General features: G+C 33.4%; 1 protein-coding gene across 1 annotated transcript in view; it reads right to left on the bottom strand.

Annotated features, from left to right (window-relative positions):
* Positions 1 to 24220, bottom strand: part of LRP1B (low density lipoprotein receptor-related protein 1B) — a 542706-nt gene that overhangs the window by 351260 nt on the left and 167226 nt on the right. Inside the window, exons 17-19 of the mRNA XM_012650500.1 lie at positions 19932 to 20131; positions 2367 to 2555; positions 1367 to 1515 (exon numbers count right to left, since the gene is read on the bottom strand). Of these exons, the coding sequence (XP_012505954.1) occupies positions 1367 to 1515; positions 2367 to 2555; positions 19932 to 20131 (538 nt within the window). The remainder of the gene's footprint in view (positions 1 to 1366; positions 1516 to 2366; positions 2556 to 19931; positions 20132 to 24220) is intronic.

The following is a 24220-nucleotide window of genomic DNA, read 5'->3' as shown; positions in this document are numbered from 1 at the left end:
TCTCATTTAAAAGAGGAGAAAACTGAGGCACCAAGAAGTTTTTTTTTTTTTTACACAAATACTCAGGGAATTATAATTAGAACAACACACTTTGTAAAGAAAGTGGAATCTATGGCTTTGCTTTCAACTAGACATCAGAACCTCTTGATGGCAGCTCACACGAATTGAACACATATTCTTTTAAGTATATTCCAGTTGCACTAGAGGACAAGGGTAATAATAACAGCATCTACTACGTACCAGAAACAATGGCCTGGGAATATTATCATCTCATTTAAAAGAGGAGAAAACTGAGGCACCAAGAAGTTGAGTAATAAACCCAAGATAACCCAGCCAGTTTAAAGCAGAGTCAGGGTTCTGATCACAGGGAGTCTGGCTTCAGAGTCTATGCTCCTAACCACTTCACATACTGACTCCCTGGAGAAGGTCTGATCTCTTTCATTCATACAATTCTTTCATGTATGATACTCATAGGTCTAATCTGAGAGGCAGGCTGAACTAATATTAGCTTCTCCATTTTGAAGATAAACACACTCTAAGTGAAATTCAGTTCCTTGCCATGAAGTCACTGCTAGTTTGTAGAAAACCAGCAAATTCAAAACTTGGAATTCTAAAAATAAATGTAGTCATTTTAAAAAATAAAACATAGTTTCTTTGACAATTTTATCTTAAATCAAACGAGATAGTGACTCAAATGTAACAAAGTCCGGTTTCATAATTTCATATAGACTGTTGTCCAGAACTTGAAAGGAACAAAATTAAGTGCATGCAATTACCATCAAGTAGAAAATTTAACTTCTGGGATATCTTTATCTGAAAATAATTAAATTTTGAAGAAAGAGAGGTTTCAGAAGGAGATTATTTAGATCATATAATGTTTTAATAAAATAATATCTAGAGAATTACTCTCTATCCAATTTATCTTTTCCATATCACTGGCTCTGAAAAATGAGACAGTGTAGAGGCAGTGACACAGAGCAAATTAGCTAGGGAGATTTCTTGCCCTGTTTAAACTCCACCTACCTCTGTCTACCCTATGCCTCAATCATCTGGCCTTCTCGATACAAACAAAATCTACTCTGGTGCTGCTGCTGTGCCCACTTAGGATTTGAACCATTATTCTGTGTGGATCTGCGTAAGAATGGTTTTCGTTTTTATTTCCTTTTTAGCCTCTGTTTGTACTTCCTAATGCCTAAGGTCTCATTTTAACGATATGCTTAAATTGGTTTTCCTTCACTCTGTGTCCATCTCTACAATACATGACATCAATCAATGTCATGCCAAACAAACACAAACAAATTCAAGAAAAATTTTTATAACAACTTACTGATACATCCCATGCGATGATTTCCAGAACTCCACTCACCTGACTGGCTGTGCAGTTGGATAAGCAAGTCCTGTTATCAGCTGCAAGATAGAAGTTGGTGGGACATGCACAGGTGTGGGTCTTTCCAGGGGCTAAAAGGCACAAATGACTGCAACCACCATTATTTATCATGCAGAGATGTTTCGAGACTACAGACAAGAAAGAAGAAACAATAACAAAACAAGATAATCATGACAAATAATATAACATGGGATCAGAGATAGGACGTCAAAGCTTCATAACTTGTATTTGGATAAATCTTTGTAATCAAGAACTCAAGATTATAAATATAATTTTATTTTGTCACAAATGGTACTCGTTGTCCAATGACATTGATTTTACCATTAAATAATGTTAAGGAGTGCACTTCTATAAAAATAAGCATTTTAGTAGGAAAAATTGTCCATCAGAAAAATAGAGACTAGAAGCGTTTTGGATGAAGACATACATATGTTCAGAAATATAAATGTAAAATAAAACAATGAAACAATGATCTACAACTACTAGTACAGTGACTTTCCTTTATAGGCCAGATAGGGTTTTTAGCAAGATGATCAAAACTTTATTTCATAAGGCCTGGTAGAATTCCTATTAGACATATGTTTAAGCAAACTTGATATGTTTGTCATTTTTAGAACCCTAGGGCTAAACGTAAATCCTTCTACCCAGCATTCCAGAAACTAAGAATCCTGTAACTATTTTGTAAACAAATTATTTCAAGAATGTAGTCTTCACTTCCCTGACTACATTTATTATTGTCATTTCAGCTTAATATGATTTGAACAAATCAATAGTTCTTTGTGCTATTACTAAGCATCTAATCATATCTCTTAATAGCAGTACTTGGTATCAAGTGGATTCTTCTATAAAATGATGCTAAATAATGAAATCTGGTAATCTTTCTCAAAAATAACATTACACTTAACCTTGAAAGAATCAAAAATGGAATGTTACTGAAAGATGTTGATGCATTTATGGAAATCATGGAAAGAATAATTACCATCAGGTTGTCTATAAGAATGATACACCTGGATATCTGTGATGGCATGCCATGAGTTAATCAGTGAGAGTCTGTCTGCTCCCGATGTTTTATGGGCACGGCTGAGTGACTTGGTTTTCCCATCAGTCCAGTAGATGTAGTCTTCAAACAATGTTAGTGCAATCACCCCTGGAATATCTTGATTAGGGACTGTAATAGGAGATGGTAAGATTAATGTTCAGTCTTGGAAGACTGCCAGTTAAAATATTCAATACTACATGGGCTGACAGATACAACTGCTACAGAACTTCGTGTGAATAATTGCTGTGACAACTTGTCAGGCCAGCAACGTTCTTTATTACCAGTTAAGAGAATGCAGGATTGGGTACAGGAGCTCGCTTTGCTCAGATTGAGCTTGGTTTAACCACTGGGGAAAAAAAAAAGTGAATGCGATACTGCTCACCATTAAAGGCTGCTTCACCAGAAACAAATAACATCCAACATTTTAAAATTAACAATTGATGTGTATATATATACATACACACAAATATCCATCAGGTTGTTCTTAAGACCTAAATCTAAAGGTCATTGTCCTGCTTTTCCCCACATTTAAAATGACTAAATTATATATCCAGGATGAAATATGTCTACTACCTGGAAATAAAGTGACTATAAAACTACTATAAACCATTTTAGTCATTGAGATTTTATGAGCACTTTTACTGAAAAGATGAACTGGGATGGGGTAGAGGAAATAAGTATGGTGGATAGCAGACTTAACAGTCATAAAACTGTTCAGATGCAGATTTAAATTGTTTTATAATTATAATTTCTGGTTAAATGTAAACAGTAGATTGCACATCACAAATGCGAATTATTCTTTCAAGAGATTCTAGGGTCCTATCAGGCAAATAAGATATAAGAAATCTGGTGCTTGGGGGTTAAATAATTTTAAATAGTGAGAGTTTTCTTTGTGCTTCTAGTTTCTCGAACTTGTTAAATAATCAATTGAGAAAATGAAAACTTCCTAACCTGTACAAACATTTATATATTTCTCTGTATTAATTTTCAGATATACTTTTAGAAGTTCTGAGAAAAAGTCCGGTAATGAACAAAATGTACTGTGATTCCAGTAATAGGTACTTTTTCATTAATTAGATTTTAATGACTGAGAATTAAAGTCTGGCATATTCGTCATGCAGCAGTAACTGAAAAACTATTAGAATTTCAAATAAAATTTACTCTTTCTAGAAAAGTTTATAGCCTTATTTTTAAAATGCTGGGTAAATTGTCAACTAAAAGAAGACATTTTAAATCTATTGATTTGTCATTTTTATTCAGATAGGCCAAATGTGATCAGAGAATTCACTATGACTCAGAAACAGAAATACAAGAATTAAAATGAGAATCCTCAAAATAGGTGATATGTTAAATCATTGACTATCAATATCATCTAGCCAGAAATTCATCTCAGAACAGATATTATGCATGTGAAGGATGTAAAAAAAAATCAGATGTGCATGCTTTAGATGTTTTCAATTTTGATGCAAAAATCCAGATTTGCACACAACTTAATTATCTGTGTACTCTCGTAGACGTGGAGACCATAACTAAAATAAGTGGTATTGGAAAGGAGAGTGAAAAGAATAGTCTACGATAGTAGACTATCAGGTCTGAGCTATTTATACAAACTATTCCCATCCTCTACTGTTGGCTGTATAAATTCATTCTAAAGAAACAAAATAAATGTAGCAAAATGTTAACAATTGGTTAAATCTTGCTGATGGATGATCATTATGAGTCTTTCACCTTAGAAATAGGTTTGGAAATTTTCAGATAAAATAAAAATTTAAATAAAATATTGAAAGACTCAGAAACATTTAATTTGGATCTCTCTAGATGCAAAGGAAGGAATTATATCATTAACTCTGGGCTTAAAGAAATTAATCATCACTTCCAAAAATCTCAGTCCACAGAGAGAGTCAAATAACTTTTGTGAAAAAACGTATTTATTGTAAGAATTTACCAATTAGCGTTTCAAAAGTAGCAATCTTTTTTTTTTTTTTTTAACTATTCAGCAGTAACTATAGCTGATATTTATTAAGCACTGGGGTCCTCTAGAACTAGGCTCGTGGTTCTCAATGGGTAGGAGAGGAAATTTTGCTTTTTTATTCACCTTGTTTCATTTAATACCATCAACAACTCTGATGTGCAGCAGAAGACTTTACTTTACAGATGAGGAAACTAAGATCTGGAAAACTTAAGTAAAAGAGGGATGGAAAAGGTAGTAAATGAAAGTACTGGTATTTAAATCTTAGCTCCTCTGGCTGCTGAGTTCTTAGTCACTTTAGCATCCTAGCACTGCTTTTAAGAAAGCCAGTTTTGTAGAGTATGTAAAGCAATGGTGCTAATTTCATAAATTCCATATGAAAGTCAGATTGTTTAATTACTCGATTGCAATTGCATAATATATGATTTTCAGACATGGGACAAGTTAGGTACTAGACAAGTATTAAGTAGTGATCACAGAAACTTCTGTTTTCAGATAAATACTAAACATTTATGAGGATCAGAAAGGTGAACTATTATTTCAGAATAAAGATGGTACATAGCTGAATGTACAGAACATGTAGAAAAGGCAGGACAAAGTAAAGAAAATTAGTCTATTTGCCTAAAGTGACCATCTGTTTGATTCAATTCGTTGTTTGACAATGGCAGTAAAGACCAGGACAGTCACTAGTAGCTCTATAATCCCACTCTAGGCTCGCTCATTTGGCAAATGTGCTCACTTCCCAAACAACATCAAACACAACTACCAAAGTATTCGCTGTAGGGAAAAAAAGTAAAAACACCAACTTGTATTAACAAGGGAAAACTTAGTCCCATACATTTAACTCTATACTGACTATATGAAGCTAGTCTTCTAAGAGATGGTGACTATCTTCTTAATATCACAAGCAATATTAATGGAAATATTAATGGAAATCAAGCAAAATGAAAAAAAATTAAAACAGATGAAAAATCTTCACATATCACCTTTTTGGGGATTTAGCTCCTAACTTAGTAGTATGCTTCATTTCCTCTTTAGATCTAAATCTCTTTAACAAGAGTTAATTGATTATCTGCTCAAGCTTCTGTGAAAAAATTGCCATATATCAACTGTTAAATAAGTATAAATAAGTGAATGCTGTGTTTATTTTTCCATCAGTATATGAAGAGTTCAACCCTTGAGATTGAATAAGAAGATGTGCTGACCCAAAGGAGAATATATTTTGGTACAAGAAACTTTCCTTATTCTGAATGATGACAAAAGTTGTTTATTTGTGGTTGTCTACTTTTGTTATACATATGTATGTATATATGCATACATGTTTATGTGTATTACAACAAGAAAGATTTATTGTAATGTAATTTGGCAGTGCTGTGAGTTGAATGTGTCCCCCAAAAGGTCATGTGTTGGAAACCTAATTACCACTGTAACAGTATTAGAGCAGGACCTTTAGGAGGTGATTAGTTCATGAGGGCCTGGACCTTATAATAAGTTAATGCCATTATAATGGGGATGGGTTAGCTATTGCAGGAGTGGCTGCAATAGTGGCCCCTTTGTCTCTGTCTTTTATGTGCTCTTGCCCTGTCTTGAGCATGCTCTCTGGTCATATGATGTCCTTCAGCCATGGTAAGAAACTTGTCAGATGACCAAACCACACTCTTGTGTTTCCCAGCTCCAGAACCATGAGACAAATAAATTTTCATTATAAATTATCCAGTCTGTGGTATTCTGTTATAGCAGCAGAAAATACACTAAGACAGGCAGTAAGTGGAGCTTACAAAATTTAAACACGGAATGTGAGGGTACAAGGGTAGCATGTAAGAAACAAACTCTTATTGAGAAGTGGTTAATTAACTTTAGGGAAAAAGTAGTCAACGTTTCCTCAAAATGATGATGTCTGTCCTTTTTAAGAGAAAAATTATGTGACCAGTTGTCCCTTATAAAACTGCATTTGTTTAATTAAATAAGAAATGTGAAAAGTAAATTTAAGAAATCTTTCATTTATGGGTATTCAGTAGACACACAAAAGATGGAAAAAACAGAACTGCTGTGTGGGCCGTAGTTTAGCAGGTAATTATTACATATTTAAAGCCTATTTCAAAGCTGCTTACTGTATTTAGGTCTCTATTCTGTATAACAGCATTATTTATTGTACTTTTTCCAGCATTCCACTCAAGCTCTAGGTTCCTAATTTCTTTTTCATAGACTATATCTTTCAGAAGAAAGGAGTTCATATTTGGCAAAAAAAATAAATCAAAGAAATACTGCCTTGTGGAGTTTTTCCCTCTGAGTAAAGCTGGATGCGATCCTGCTTTCCATTTGTGCTTATGACAAATGGAAAAGGTTGCCATCCAGAACATGTTTTTGACTTACCTGTTGTTGCCTCACAGCTAGACATAGTCTATTAAAATACTCTTGATTATTCATTTTTTGGATAGCATTTAGCATGTTAAACAAATAGATTCCTGGATAATATCAATCTAATTTTATATTTCTGACTAATCTTCTTTAAATACTTAGGAACAAAATGTACCAGTTAACACAGTTCTCATCTTTTGCTGAGTGAAAAATCCCATAGTTGGTTCTATGGGAGGATATGACATTGAAATACTGGAAGATTTGACATGGCTTTGTACATTGGGTTAGTACTAAGATAGACATTTTTCTAGTAATACTGTATTTTTCCCGTATATCCCCTCCAAGATTTGCTTTAAGGAGATAAATCCTATTTTAAAATATTACTTTATGTCCCCAAATCCCAGTAATTTATCATTTAAAAATAAATATGAAGGCTTTAGCAATATTATCAAAAGTAAAAACTGAAAAGCTATAGAATGCAACCATCATATTATATAATCATTTTTATGAAGAAATCAAGATTGCAGAGTACCTTGAATTTAGAAGTGATTTATTTGAGTTATAAAGAATTTATGTATTGATTAAAAGAAAATATCTAAACAATCAGTGATCCATTAAGGTCAACCTGGACCTCAGTCTATGAATGACTATGTTTGGAAGGTTGAGCTCCTAAAATTTTAATGTTAACAAGTATAAGAAATCAAACATTAAAACCTATTATCTTTTACTTTTTAATATATTTTAAGATTCTCCCACTTTTTAAATTTTACTCTGTCCCATTATCCCAAGTAAAGGCTCACATCCTCTCACATCTGAAATATTGCAAAATTATTCTAACATTTCTACTTATTTTAATCCCTTCCAATCTCTTTGATATCAGTCAAGTTTGCTGTAGTAAACAGAAATATTTCTTTAAATGATAATTGAAGAGAATTTAATAAAGGAATTATTTACAGAGGTGTGGATATAGCTAAGGGACCAATGAAGAGTTGCTTTTTCCTAGGTCTGTTACCAGAAGCTGGTGAAAAATGTAGCTTAGTAAAACAGCCACCCAAGGAGAGCAGTGGCCATTGGTGGATGAACTCAGCCACTGCTAATGACTGTGGTTGGGCATGAGGGAAAGAGATGAATAAATATTCTGACTTCTTCCTCCATCCACCATCTAGTGTCCTCCCAATGTATCCATGGAGTAAATCCAACTTGACATCAGGAGGCAATTCCTGCGTGCTTGGGTGATACAGTTAGTAAAAGTCAGGAGCTGTGTAGCATGTGGAACAGGGCAAAGAGGCAAAGGTAGGATAACTAGAACTACCTCCAATTAATATTTTTCATGTTTTTTCATCTAACACAGCTCCTTACTGATCAAAAACCATCAGGGATATGCATCCCCTAGGTAATATGGTACAAACTGTTTAACATGACTAAAACATCCTCTGTCTTCAGAAGAGAGGATCAGGATGCTCACTAATAGTGTTCCCCGATATCCTTCTAGAAGGATAAAAGTACAACAAGATATTTAGGGAAACTAGGGCATGAATTAAAGTAGCAAAGTATGAAAAGCAGAAAAAAAGAGATGAGAAAGAAAAACAATTAGTACTGAAAAATGAGGTAACATTAAACAAAATCTACAAAAATGCGTAGGCTGGTAAACAGATAATAAAATTCACATGATGGTAGAAAGTGGTTTACCATGACACAGAAAGTGAAAGGTTCATGACAGTGGTCAGTGGGTGGTTGGATAACGATTTCTCATTTATAAAGAGTCACCAAGAAAGGGGGCGGGGAATGGCCAGGGTACTCTAATCTTCAGAGAATGGCTGCTGCGTCAGAGCTATATAAACACCCCATCAAAAAAGACTGTACTTTATATAACCTTAGGACCAAGGACATTTGTTCTTTGTCAATAATTGTGTCCCTTTCACTGTTACTATTTGCAAATATTTTTTAAAAAAATAATTATTTCTTCAGAACCTACAACAAGAAGCTACAAAGTGTTCCATTTAATGTTTACCTTCATGAATATTTTGCCTGCCTACTCTTTTCTAATGCAATCCTGCTTAATGGTAGCAAACAGTATTATAAATAAGATTTAAGGCAAAAGGATCCAAAATCATTGTTCAAAACAATTAAAGTATTAAGAAATGACAGGAACAAAAGGCATAGGCAACATTTGCAAATATTATGAAAGAATATTGAAAACGTATTTTTCCAATACAAAATATCGTGGTCCTTCAGTGAGATCTTCCATGTACAAAAAATAAAGTTCCTCCATTTACCACATGTCATGGTGCCCACCAGATCTGAGCTCACACTACTCGGGAGTCTATTATACCAGGCTGCCTTTTGAGTACTGATAATGATCCAATGTTTGAACTAAAGTTATGTGCCCCATCTTAGTGTAGTGGTTTATACCTAGACACTCAAAAGTATAACTCTTTGAAGTGAGTGTAATACATGATGGCAAAGTAGAGAAATTATTGCTGTATTTAGAGATCTTCTTTAGATTTAAGTCATTATTAAGAAGCTAAAGACAGCCATGGTCCATCCTTTTCTAGTATTTCTTCTCTTTTTTTGTCTACATTCTCTGCTCAAATAACATTTACTCTCTATATAGATTAGAACTATTAGATTTAATACATTTCAATCCCTTCCTCTCTCTCATCTAATTTTAAATTATTCATAATAGAAAGTCATGTATGGTCATTTCTATATTTAACATCTAAAAAGAATATTCCTGTTAATGAATGTGAAGTTTTGTGAAGTAGACTGTGAAAATTATAGTACATTCATTCTGAAAGCTGGTCTTTGCTTAAAAATGTCTTTGTATGATGACATTGCTCTCTAATCTCTGAAGTAAACAAAGCAACATTGCTTCATGCATTTGGTAAAAATATATTCCTGTTGCTTCGAAACTTTCTAGGCCTTTCTGCTAGTGTTACAAGCCTTCACAGGTACTTGGAAATGTGACAGTCTGAGCCCGACTGTCGACTAAATATAATAGTTATGATATCATACACACATAAGCACAAGGAATGTGTTTGTTAGAGAGTCCTAATGAAAACTGAAGCCTTTAAAAAGCACTTTGCCTTTGGGATAGATATCAAGTAGAGTCATTTACATGAATATATTATCTGATTGTTTCTCATTCTTGCAACTATAAATTTGTTTCTGGAATAAAAATAAAGAAGAATGTAACATATTACAAGCATTTTCAAATGTGTTCTAGGTAGTTCTACCAAAAAGTAGAAGTAAGTGAGGGAATTGATAGTACAGTCCCCCTCTGCCTTAGTTCCAACCTCAGCCAAATTCCTGTTAGAAAAATTGTTAGAAAATCACTGAAAAAAGAAGCTCTATTCTATGGACAAGAACATTGAACAACTGTATAGCAAACAAATGTGTCTAAATTAGGGAGTTACTAGACATGAGGTGAATCTACTGATTTCTAATCTGCTGATCCTTTGTGCATACTCCACTACCTCATATTTGGAATGGATGAGGCTGCTGAAAATGACTGAAAACTCAAACTAGAGTAATACTTAAAATGTCCCTGTTTTAAAAAGTATGTGGAACACATGACATTTGCAAAAAAAAAAAAAAAAATCTATTTAAACATACATCCAATGTAATGTAACATGCCCTATTTAAGGGACAAAATTGAAATGCAAGATTGACACTGAAATCCTAAGACTTTTTAGAAGTGGCAGTTAATTTCAATTTATTTTACTGGTTCAGAAACATCTCTATAGTAACTGAATTATATTTTGCTTCTTTCCATTAACTTTTATTGTATTGTAAACAACAGCACATCGACACTCTTGGCATAAAATAGCCTGTGAAGTCTACTATTTGTAATGGGCTGTGAATGATAGGGATTTTTTTAAAAAGCACTAAAGTACAATATCTTACCAAGAAAGAAACATTCTAGAATATTGTAAAATAGTGGAGGTGGGGGGAGGTGAGAGGTGTTCACTAGATTTTTCTCCTTCTTTTTGATGGGCTTCAGTGGATAGCTACATTTTCTAAAAACACAAATGCAACAGCTATTGAATTTCAGGATATATGAACACAAACTATTGCCTTTGTCTTTTTCAGTGTTCTTATTTTTTCCCTTCAGAGTAAACTTTTTAAATATATTTTGTGCTATTTCACTGGTGGAATGCTAAGATCTGTATTCCTTTCCCAGCATTAATTAGACTAACTGCATGGGTTATGATTTGGATTTTCAAATCCAATACAGACCTGCCCCTCACAACACCAACTGGATTCCCATAGCAATAAGCAAACAATAGAGTTAGAGTATAATATTGACACTTTAATATGAGGTTCTTCAGGTCTAAGGTCTAGAAATATTTATCCTTTAAATGAAGAGCTGTAGTCACCATAATTGCATAAAATTTTAAACAATTTGTCCACATAATAAAAGAAAGTTCAGTGATAAACTATAGTTCAGACTCATAACCAACTATTACTCTTCAGAGAAATTAGCAGTTAGAGAACAATCTTTCCGGTATGCTGGGTAAAATATGCACATGACCGACTGATTTAACACAAGGTTAAATCATTTTGTGATACTCGGAAGAGTATTCTGAAAAGACAATTTATTAGAATAAAAAAACTTAAAAATTGAGGTCAAATATACATTTTTCTTAGTTTGTCCTTTTGCTATAACTATTTACACAATATTGTTAGCCTCTTATTTGTCAAAATACTACATATCTGCCTAAGATATCTCAAGTTCAATGACACAACTAACAGAAAAAGGGAAAAACTAAATCTGAATTTGTTTAATTTGACATAAGTAGTCAGAAAGAAAGAATTTTATAAAATTTAATTTTCTTTTCATCAAATGGAAAACAGAAATCTCTAACTTAAGTTAGATATGTGAAGTTATTGCTAAATTTTTTTAGGAGATATTTGTAACTTGTGTTTTATAAATAATCCACTCAGAAAAGGCTGTGCTTTTTGGAATGCATAAAATCAATGAGAGAAGTTCTCAAATTTCAGAAAATCTGTGACATGAATTTTCAAATAAGTTTTAAAAGTTTTCCTATATGCATGGGATGTAGCTAGTTTTAAAATAGCAAACTCTGGCATTAAACTATTCCACTAAAACAGGGTCTGAATGTTGGTGTCCCCCACAAATTCATATGTTGGAACGTAATATCTTATGTAATAGTATTAAAAGGTGGGAATTTGGGGAAGTGATTTTCATGAGGGTTCTAGCCTCATGAATGGAATTAGTGGCCTTATAAAAGAGTCTCCAGAGAACTGCCTTCAACCTTCCGCCATGTGAGGACACAGCAAGAAGGCATCTGTGAAGCAGACAGAGCCCTCACCAGACAGCAAATCTGCCAGTGCCTGAATCTTGGATTTTCCAGTCTACAGAACTGTGAGTAATAAATTTCTGCTGTTTTTAAATTACTCATTCTAAGGTATTTTGTTATAGCAACCTGAACAAACTAAGATAGAAATTGATACTTAAAAGTGTGGAGGTTGCTATAACAAATGACTAAAAATGTGAAGGTGGCTTTGGAAGTGGATGATGGGTAAAAGCTGGAAGAGTTTTGAGGTATATTGCCATGAAAAGAGCCAAAGGGCAAATCTGGTGAGCACTCAGAAGAAGAGGAAAGCTGTAAACAAAGCCTTAATCTTCTTAGAGACTTCATAAACTGTTGTGACCAGAATGTTGGTAAAAATATGAACAATAAAGGCCATCCTGTTGAAGTCTCAAATGGAAATGATGGACATGTTGCTGGAAACTGGAGGAAAGGCAATCCTTGTGATAAAGTGGCAAAAAAAACAGATTGAAACATATTCGTGACTCAGTGTTTTGTGGAAGGCAGAACTTAGTGATGGAACAGGATATTTGACAGAAGGAATCTCTAAGCAAAATGTTAAAGGATCTACTTGGCTTCACTTGACTGCTTTGGTAAAACTTGAGAAGAGAGAAAGGAATTAAAGATGGAATTTATGATCAAAAGGAAAGTAGAAATAAAACTTTGGGAAATTTTCAGGGTGGCCATCTTGTAAAGAATGAAAAAAAGCATTTTGGAACGAGAACACCAAGGGTGTGGCCAAGCATTTAATAAAAAGATAATACAGACAGTGGAAGCCTGGTGCTACTCATAGAGACAATGGAAGAATGACTTTGAAGGCATTTTGGAGATATTCAAATCTGTCCTATCCATCACAAGCCCAGAATGCCAGGGCCTTGGAAGCAGAACAATTTCAAGGTTCTTCTCCCTACATTGAGTGCAGCACTCTTTAACCAACCTAGTTGTGGCTCAAGCAGGCCCAGATGTGGCTCATGCTGCCCCTCTGGAAGGCATATATAGTGAATCTTGGTAGAGTTCTCATAATCCAATTCCACCAGGGTGTAGAGTACACAAACTGAAAGAATGTGGCTGCCTCCACCTAAATTTCAAAAAATGCAACAAAGAGCCTTGAGATCTAGGCAGAGAATTGTGATAGGTGGGACCATAGCAGAGAGTTCCCATTAGGGCAATGCATGGTGAAGCCATGGGATTGGAGTCACCTCAGAGAGTCCCCACTAGAGCATTGCCCAGCAGAGCTGTGGGGATGGAGTCACCCCCAAGCCCCCAAACTGGTAGAGTCACAGGCACAAGACTCCAACCTCTCAGAGCTACAAAATGGTCTATACACAAAAATATCATGGGGGTGGGGCCCCTAGGAAATGTTGGGGTCCAACCTCTGCCCCATTGTGTCTAGAAAACAGGACTTAGAGTTAAAGAAGATTATTCTGGAGCCTCAAGATTTAATGTTTTCCCTGTTGAGTTTTAGATTTGGTCAGGACCTATTACCTCTTTCTCTTTTCCTGTCTCTCCTGGTGGGGAATGGAAATGGTAATTCTATGCCTATTACACCACTATATTTTGGAGGTACTAACATATTTGATTTCATAAATTCATAGTTAGAGAGCAGCCTGCCTCAGGAATGAAGAATATCTTGAGTTTCATTCATATCTAATTTTGATAATGTTTAGATGAGACCCTGGACTTTAGACTTGGTGCTAGAATAAGTTAATATTTTGGGGACTATTGGGATAAAATAAATATTTGCATGTGAGAAGAACATAAATTTTGGAGGCCCTGGGGCAAAATGCTATGGTCTGAATGCTGGTGCTCACCCCCTCAACCCAAATTCAGATCTTAGAACCTAATACTCAATGTTATAGTACTAAGAGTTGGAGCCTTTGGGAAGTGACTAATCATGAGAGCTCCAACCTCATGAACGGGATTAGCACCCTTATAAAAGAGGCTCAAAGGATCTGCCTTCCTCTTTCTGCCATGTGAGAACCAGCAACAATCTATGAAGTAGAGAATGAGCCCTTATCAGACCACCAGACACTGAATCTGCTGACATCTTGATCTTGGACTTTCCAGCCTGAAACTCAGTAATAAATTTCTGTTTACAAATTAACCAGACTATGACATTTCGTTATAGCAGCCCAAACAGACTAAGACACAGGGTGTACATTTTTAAGTGAGATTATTGTTCTTTTCACTCCCCCAAAGAAACAGAAATATTTGAATCTGATGAGATATATGCTTCACTTTATGGTAATTATGTTCTGGTGGCTTACTTTTAGGGTTTTTTTTTCCTTATATTTTATGCAATTTATCTATGTCCATTATTTAAATCAATCTGAAGGATTTCAGGTATGGGTGCACCTTTATTTGTATAGGTGTGCAACCTAAACACAAGTGCTATATAACTATTGCTATTTGAAGCTGTAACAAACAGGTATCGATCTTCAATTATCTGCTCAAAAACAAGGGGGCTGTGTAAAAAGTGGAAAATAAGCAGATTATGGAACCAGGTACATCTGGTTTCGAATTCTGATTCTCCTATTAGCTTTAGAAAAATTACTTAATAATCCCTTTGAACCTATTTCTTTGCTGAAAAATAGCTTTAATAGTACTTAATTGCATAGCGTTGGTGGATGGAATGACTAAAAGGGCATGCATTGGATCAAGCACAGTCCCTTGCATACAGTAGCCTTCTAATAAAAATATATGTTTATAAGAGGATGGATGGCTACAGTTCTTGGAACCTCAGTAGTAGGCCAAGAAAATTTCCATTGAAAGAAAAAAGTTATATGTGTTATACATCTAATACAATGTAAGACTGAAGAATATAGGTTTTCTCTTCCCTCATTGATTTATTTGATCAGTTCACAAATGTCCAACTTTAAAAGATGGCAGTAACTTTTACGATAATACTCAGGGAAAACTGGGGATTGCATCTGCAATTTAACAGTTTGTTTCATCAAGGCTAAATGAGGAAACGTTTCATTATTATAGATTTCGAACCTCTCTCATGTTTAAATTGAAGAAGACTGAGATTAAAACCTAGGGATATGGCAAAGATTGCAACAATGTTGTTTTATCTACTTAACTGGAGGCTTAAAATTTTAGTTCTAAAATTCCCTTTCATGTCATTTTTTCCAGCGTCCTCTTTCTACAGATGAGGCAACTGAGGGCCAGGGAAATTAACCATACTGTTCTGGGTGAATAAGCAAGTTAGCAGTGGATCCCACTCCAACCCATCCGTGATCCTTAGGTTCCCCAGGCTTCTTTTGAGATCCTAAAGGTTTACTTTCTCCAGCTCAAGGTGATCCTTTCATTTAAAGATCTGTACTCCAGCAATGGTTTATTACTTCTTATCCAAAATCAAAGCCCCAAATTCTCTGAAAATGGTTGTGGTTTCAGGATGGTAGGGATTAGTCCCAAATATACGGACCTCCAAGAAGAATATTACTATTCACATATTTGGAATCATCCTGTTTTTGTATAACAATATATTTAAAGACTGAACATTTCTATCTGGAGACCATCCTCCAATTGCCAAGTCTCTCTTTGGACCTATTTACATGTTTAAAGAGAAGTAGATGAAAAGAGTGTTACTCATTTGCAATCTTTAGTCTAGTTAAAGTGTCAGGTGTTTTAAATACTTTTTAGGGAAAAACTCAATAGAGGATGCTTAACCACATCCTCTTTTCCTGAACATGTTAAAATCAATGCATCTGTTATCAAAATGGAGCTTTGTAATTTAGAAATTTTTATTGAATGTCTAGCCTAGTTTAGTACTTTCAATTCTTAAAAAAATGTGCAAATGGATATGTAACAAATACATCATCAAAGTGGAAGTTATTTTCCCCTAGCTAACTGGATAATAATATAAATCATTCACTTGATAGTTATAACTCAACTACCAATATTTCTGGTATTTTAAGTTTTTACAGATCTCTCCTGTTTTGTCTGCTAAGTAACCATTGAATCTCACATTGTATCCCCATTCTCGTAGCTATAATCACCTCATGCATTTTCTCTTAAAATATTTTAGCAGCTTCTAAATTGGTTGCCCTTCTAGGGTCTTTCGTTTTCCATGATGTTGTCAAATTTAATAATAGTAGTCTATCAACTAAACGCCATCAATGGCTTCCTATAACCTAGAGGATAAATTCCAAATTACTTAGCATACAAGCCTTGTTACAATCTGGCCCCAATTTGCCCTTGTTCATCTTGTGCCATTATCTCCCTCTTATATGACTTCCAGTCAAAGCCAAATTGTGTAAACCCCATGCTGTTTCAAGATTCTATTACATTTTGGCACATGCTGTTCCCTCTGTGTGAAGAATCCTCCCTATGTTTTCCTTATATGGAGAGGTTTTGCTCCATCTTTCAGACTGCTCAAAGATCTCCTCACCTCAGCAAAGGCTTTTCCTGCCCACACTTTTGCAGCATTTCCATATGCCTCTAACCCCAATCTAATTTATGTGTTTACCTGCATATCAGTTTTTCCCATTGGACTGTGCTTTGAAGACAGGGAATTATTCATCTTTATTACACCAGGGCCTAGCATAATGCATGACACAGAAAGAAGGGTCTGTAAATGTTGAATGAATGAATGAATGAATGGGCAGAGCTAAAGGGAAGAAATCAGAGAAATAAAAAAAAAAATGAACCAATGATGTAATTTAAAATAAACTATCTGACTTAGGCATCCAGCAGTATATATTTTATTGTATTATATTATTATTACATTGTGTCATATTATTTTATTTTAGTGAAAACCAGTAGAATGATCTATATATAAAGAGAGATTAGAACAAGGTTTATGTGATTAAGATTGTATTTAAATGTTCCTAAACTAGTAAATTGACTAATGTATTTTGATTTTTTGGTTTAATTTTTCAATGTGATGTTTGGATTTGGTAAGAGGGTGAATTGGGGAAGAGGAGGTAGCAGAGAAATAAGGATGGAATTTCTCGAGCAAACTTCAAGGCATAAATGCCTTGGATATAATCTGAACTTTTGTTTAAGTCATAGAATATAGACACTTCAGAGGTTCTTGTGCAAGGCAAATATAAAATAATGCTTCATTGGTGGAATTATTCTGTGGTTTACATCAGAATGTTTTGGGGTGAAAAAACCTTTCTAGATCAGAAAGTCCTATTCAAGGGCTAACTTCTCTCCATTATTAAAATTTGGTTCATGTGAAAGAGCCATTATTCCAAAATTTCTCATACACTTTTCATATTCTCAAATTACTTTGCCATGACTGGTATGTCCCAGAAGCTCATGTTTCAGATGAGCTCAGCCTCCAGTTTTCATGAATGAAACACATGAGAATAACATTGGTCTGGTTAAGAAAACAAAGAGGTTAGTGATTGAGCTAATACAAAATTATTGATATAAAAAGTCTTGTTTTCCACCTGCAAATATGCAACTAGAAAACAGCAGCATTTGCTATGTCTTATGGGGCAAAGGCAAGGAGTAGAATAATCCAATTCCTCCTTACAAACGTGGTAAATTAATAGCCCTTTCTTTCATTGGCTGTGGAATTGGCATAATTCAGGCTGGCTACAATTAGTACCTCATTAGTAACTACCAGGTAATTATTGGCCTGCATTCGGGTATTGGCAGATGCCTGATAAGGCAGTTAATGAATTTTTCATTAGTATTTCTGAGAAAGCCTTCAGGAGAAAATATTTCTGAAGGTTGAAACTCTCTAACTTTCCTTTTCTTCCCTCTTGAGCCTCAAGGTATTTTCAAAACCAAATTTAAAAATTTTAATAACATTATACTAAACTATCTTTCAGCTAAATATTTTACTATTTAATAAATTCAGTACCATTTTTCCCTGCTATATATGTCCCCCTACCCCAAATCATCACCGGTACCATGACTGAAAGATACTTTGTTTATATGCATTTAATTTTGTATTAAGTTTTTCAAAGTATTAATCACCATATATGTGACATAATTTTTAAATAATAAGTAGAAGATGGAGTCAATAGTTTCCAATAGACCTAGCACTTTAAAAATAATTTTTGTTATTCAAACACCAAAGACTCAAATGATAAATAGACAAATATTTGATGCTATAATATGTTTTTAAATATTAACCTACCTAACTTAAATCTGCATTAAATTTTACTGGACGGTGACATTTTATCCCAAACTAATACCTTAACAACTACCTATCATTTGATATGGATGCTAAAAGTGGACAGGTTCATGGTTACATAGGGAAAATACAAATTGCCACAATAAAACTTTCAATTATATCATGCAAGAATGAGGAAGGATATCTCATTGTTGATTCTTTGGGAGGGGATATGGCTTCTAAATGCTAAGTGTGATTTTGGTTTGCCAACATTAATTTTGTTGTAATTAATACCTTCAAATGATCTGTAATTCTTCACTTAAATTGCATCCTGATGAGTTTTTTATCTCCATCACTGGAATTTCAACACCTAAGTAAATGACTCACCTAACTACATTTCTTGTACTTCCATATTCTTACCCTTAAGATAGCACCTCTAAAAACTTCCTGTCAGCATTTCTAGTTAGAAGAATGTCTCTGTTTAAATGTTAACTGAGAAGGAAATAGGTAAAATTACCAAATGGTGAGACTTCAGTGCTATTTACCTCTGTTTTATTTACTTATTTTCATTTTAAACTAATTGGCTTCATCCTTCTAAAAACTCTATGCTGGCATGAGTTTTCAGGGTCTCACCTAATGATTAACAATAATCTTCTCTCCCTTACTATTACTCCTTCCCTCCTCCCCCAGGCGTTTTTTGTCCTAAACTTAGTGTCAGAGAAGAAAGCAATCTGTCAAGTTAAACCATACTAACATATAGGGCTTTATTTGAGACCTCTACTTGAAAGCTGTATTTTAAGAGATGTTTGTAAATAAAGTCACCTGATAACAAAAGTGACATTAGGTTACTAAAGATCAATAAAAATTCATCTCCCTCCTTCATTCAAGGAAAAATCTAATTTAAAAAAAATTACTTGCATCTAAAATGTTTGACGATTCAGTTGAATCATTTGTGGTTTCTGCTCTATCCACATCAGGTTTATTTATACCTCACTTTTTCTTTATTATGTCCTTTTCTGTCACTTTTCTTATTTCCCTCATTCTCAGTTTTTTTTCTTTAACAAACCTTCTCCCCATGTATAATTTTAGGGTTACCTTTCTCTATATCTAATTATTTCACTCATTTGTTTTATACTTAGAGTTTTCTTTAATCTACTAAGAATTAAAAACATAGAAAAACAAAGTACCCATAAAATTTTATATTCATTCATATTAACATTATTTTCTGAGTGTTGAGTGTTACACTATTTTTGAAAGCTACTTTTCATGTTATTTTGTGTTGTTGCTGTTGATTAGATAACAATAACTTTAATCAAGTATTATATATAGCTTAATTTATAACTTTCAAATAATATTTTCATTGTCTGTAGAGAACACTTTATTCTGCTTTTAAGAAAACTCAAATCCTACCAGATTAAAATAATAGCCTGATGTTTACAAGCAAATAGCTTTGTATTCCAATTCAGTTAAAATACATGTACATATTAATTTATAAAACTATTACCATTTACTAGAAAAACTATTTAGAAAAATACAATTAAAGGACATATTGACAATGTGAAAATGATTTTATGCATAAATTATAAAATTTCTGAATAAAAATATCAAATTTATTTACCAATATTGTCACAAAGGAATATAATAATGTAACCTTAAATTAAAAAATGTGTTTGATGAGAGAAAGCATAAAAATAAGAATACATATTTTTAAAATTAATATTTCATGTAGTGGTAAAATACTGAATCATTTGTGCTACTGGACCAACCTTTGTGTCTATGAGATCCATCCATGTTGCTAAATTCAATGTGATTTTCATCAGCCCAGTAAAGTCTGTGGTTGACATAATCTATCGTTAGCGCCATAGGCCTAGAAATCTTGGTTTCTATGACAATACTCTGATTGGTTCCATCCATGCCAACACGGCCAATGTGAGGATACTCACAGCAGTCAATCCAATACAAATACCTAGGAAAGAAAATCAATAACCATTTTGTTTACAGATGCTCCAGGAGTAATGTATCATAGAATATTTCACTTTTTTGCTCAACTATTCTCAAATTAATTCTTGGTATCTCTCTGAATTGTAGCTTTTAATAAGCATACTATGATGCAAAATTTCTTATGTTTTTTTATTAAACATCTCGTATGGTTTGAAATAGTTGCATAATTTTAAACATATGTTTCTTTTTAGTGTACTAATTCATATATATAACAAGATATTTTTACAAGTGTTAACAAATTATAGATGTCCAAAACTAACAGATGTAAACTTTCAAAAAGCACCTAAAATGTTGGAGGAATAAAACTATCACTAATATGTATATATTTTTTCTTAATCTATAAGAATTCAGAAGGAATCATGGAGGTGTACATTTCATTTATTTGAATACACATTGTTCAATGTGGTGGCGACTAGCCAAGGCTATTTAAGTTTAAGTTTAAACTTAAGCTATTTAAATTATCACTATTTAAGTTTAAACTAATTAAAATCAAATAAAATGAAATGAAATGAATTGTTCCTCAGTCACACTGGTCATATTTCAAGTGCTAATAACCACATGTGTCTAGCAGATATCATATGCAACAGCATAAATATAGAGCAATTCCATAATCACAGAAAATTCTAGACGGCATTGATTTAAATTATGTTCATAGAAGTTCTAAAGTCAGACATTTCAGGTGCGGGGGAACAAAGAGTAAAGTAAAGAAAGTGATATTGACATTAACCATGTATCTATATAGTTGTAGATAGTAACTGGATATTATAGTTATTGATAATAACTATGATTAAATAGTTAATCATAATCAGACTATTAACTATGTAATTAGGTCGGGTTAAATATATAACATTGTACCCCATAAAATGTAAATAATGTATAAATGACAGATTACTTAGAAATTCATCTTTAATTAAGACGTTTGGGTTTTTTTTCCTCCAAGTAGAAAAAGTCAATTTATTTTTTGGATATGTTTTCTTATCTATATAATTAAAGACTTGAGTTAGAGGATCTTTAATATCCTTTTCACATTCCAATTCTGAAATTGAAATCCATTAAACCAATTAGATTTTTCTAGACTTAATTCTTCCTTTTTGTGAAGTATAATCCTTGACAATTAATTCTTCAGATTTGGAAGATGCATAATTAAAATAATTTGACACAAAAATTATTCTACGTAGTTTAAAAACTGGTATATTTGGTTTAAATGTGAAATGTTCTTTAAAGGAAATTTTTTTCTGATGAATTCTAACAGATAATTATGTCTAGATATTTTAACCACAAACTAAAAAAGAAATAAGAGTTTTCAGGAAAAAATACTTATCAAATACAGGGCTAACCTACATAATCATTATAAAGAACACATGCATTTTTTGTGTGTTGATATCTTATGGATATAAATAAAAGTATGGATTATAAAGATAATAAAAACGTTCTTTGATAGCTAAAATATCATTGAAGTACTAATTAAGCAGGGAGCTTAAAAGGAGAAATATATTTCCAACAAGGACAAAACAAAAGGTAGAATTTTGTGAACAGAGATTCAAAGAGCTCTGAGAGTCAAAACCTACAACAAACTTGAGTCTGGAAATACCAATTCAACATTATATAGGGCAATATTGGTATTGCTACCCAATGTTTCTGTGTGACTATATTAATTCTAAACATATTTTCAAAATCTCAAATCACCAAGTAATAATATTAATAGATGCCAAGCCCCTTAGAACATGATGTTTTGTTTCTTTAAATCTTGAATTATCTTTAGAATTTTTTTCTTTTAAAATATGAACCTATGTCATCGAAAAACATCTACCAGGAAAACACATAATCTATTCCTTTCAAATAAATTTATGGAGGAGCATCTTGCCTATACTTGTCTATACCAAGGAAGAAACTGAATAAGAAATATCCTATATATACATCTTGTCTATATTAAGGAAGAAACTGAATAAGAAAGAAGTAAAAATGAAAAGATATTTTACTATGTTGAAATAAATCATGACATTCCTCCTTGCCTTACTGACCCTGTACCACGGCAATATTAACATATTATTTTTTTTTCTATTAAGTGTGATATACTGGCTTCCCCCATGAATATTAGATATGATTAAATTTATTTGTGCTCCATCCATCGTGTTATGTCTTTAAAATTGAATATAAGAAAATAAAAATTTAAAAGTAGTATTTCAATGATTTTTGTAACATCAAAAGGAACATATGTAAATTGGTTTAATTAAAGATAGTTTTCATATTTATATTTAGCCATTTACTCTACATGTGCTTATACTTGCAATTAAAATATCCCAAAAGTGAAAAAGAGTTTTTTCTCCATAAATGCTGTCAACAAAAGTGTTGAAAATTATTGAATGTCAGTAACAATGCTTTTAAGTCATTAAGTAAATTACAAATTTCAAATAGTCTAACTTCTGTATAATTGAAATTCTAAATTTTCATCTGTATCATGAATTTTTTATCTGGATAGTCTTATCAGCATTGTGAATCAAGACATCAAGAAGATAAAAGGATCTTTCACAGAGTCCCACGTCTGTCACGTCACTCTCAGTAAGTTTGGTGAGAGTTCCAGGTCTGAAATTCTGTCCCTGGCATAAAAGCCCTCCGCTATTGGCTCAAGTGTACTTCTCCAAATTACTCTCCACTCTTGAATGTATGAAATTTAGCTCTAGTCAGAGTTTTTAGTTATAGTCTCACATGTTCACTTCTATGCTTTTATCATATCATTTGCTTTGTTCACGCCTCTTCCATTACATTGACATTTTCATTCAGACATAATTCACCCCGTCCCCTCTGCTCTTCCCAAGTTTTTCCTTGATTAGTATTACTTCGCATTTTCAAGGTAGATGACAAAATCAAATATATATGAAAAACGTTTTATTAAACAAAGTAAACATTATCTTTTTTATTCGATGGCTTCTCAGAGCCTTCAAGCTAAATGGCATCGTGATTCTCCAAGAGGAGCTGTAGTATCCCTATTTATGTAAGATAGTTTTGGGTGACAGATTGGATTTTCCTAAAGCAGTTTGCAGGATTACTGCACCAGAAAACACACTTTGGGAAGCTGTGCTTTACCCCTTTGTGGTCTACAGAATTTCTTTTCTTTATTATCTGTGTAATTGAGCAACACATAGTGTCATGCACATGGGAACCCACAAGCAGTAATGAGGTAGGTTCTGAGGCCTCATAATCAGAGAACCTTACTCCATAAGCCAGTGGTGGAACATCTCTAAGCCACGAAGACATTCTTAAGTGGATAGAGAACCATATGTTGAAACAATGATTAACTGAAGCCATATGTAGCATATAACTCTAAATAATGGGAACATAGAGGTAAAAAGATATGACTTTTTCCTTCAAAGATCACTCAGTGGATTCAGTAGCGATGGATGTAAAACAAATGAAAAAAATAAAGTGTATTAGGATAAAACTATTTTACTATGGAGTTACTAAAGAGTAAATGATAATTTTACCTAGATAGAGGATAGCATGAAAGAAATCTTGTGCTTACTAATAGTTCTTTGAACCTAAATCTTATCTTCATAACTAACTTATAAAATTCTTAAAAACAAGGATCTTTTATTTCTTTCAAATTTTAAGACAAAGTATTAATGTAACTTAATCGAATATTTTAATTCACCTTAGCTTATGTAGCTTAATGCCTTCATGGATCAACTGAGACCATAAAACGTTACGTGCTTTGTCTGTTATGATAGTGATACAATTGGAACAAGGGCTCAAGTTTCTGGTAGATTTGTAGACTTTCTTCTGTAATAAGCACTATGTAAACTCTGAAGCAAACAAACCCTAGAAACAGATTATCTGAGTTCAAGTCCCAGGTCCTCCCATTTCTAGCTGCGTGAAACTGGAAGCTTTAATTTGATTCCATAAGCCTAGATTAACTCAGAAAAGAGGTAATTATAGTTTTGTTTTGTTTTGTTTTGTTTTGTTTTGAGACAGAGTCTCACTCTTTTGCCCGGGCTAGAGTGCCGTGGCGTCAGCCTAGCTCACAGCAACCTCAAACTCCTGGGCTCAAGTGATCCTC

The sequence above is a fragment of the Propithecus coquereli genome, unplaced genomic scaffold (genome assembly GCF_000956105.1).
Source record: "Propithecus coquereli isolate 6110/MARCELLA unplaced genomic scaffold, Pcoq_1.0 Scaffold33, whole genome shotgun sequence".
Taxonomy (NCBI): domain Eukaryota; kingdom Metazoa; phylum Chordata; class Mammalia; order Primates; family Indriidae; genus Propithecus; species Propithecus coquereli.
Note: the sequence above shows the minus strand (reverse complement) of the source record. Positions and strands in the feature narration are given on the sequence as shown.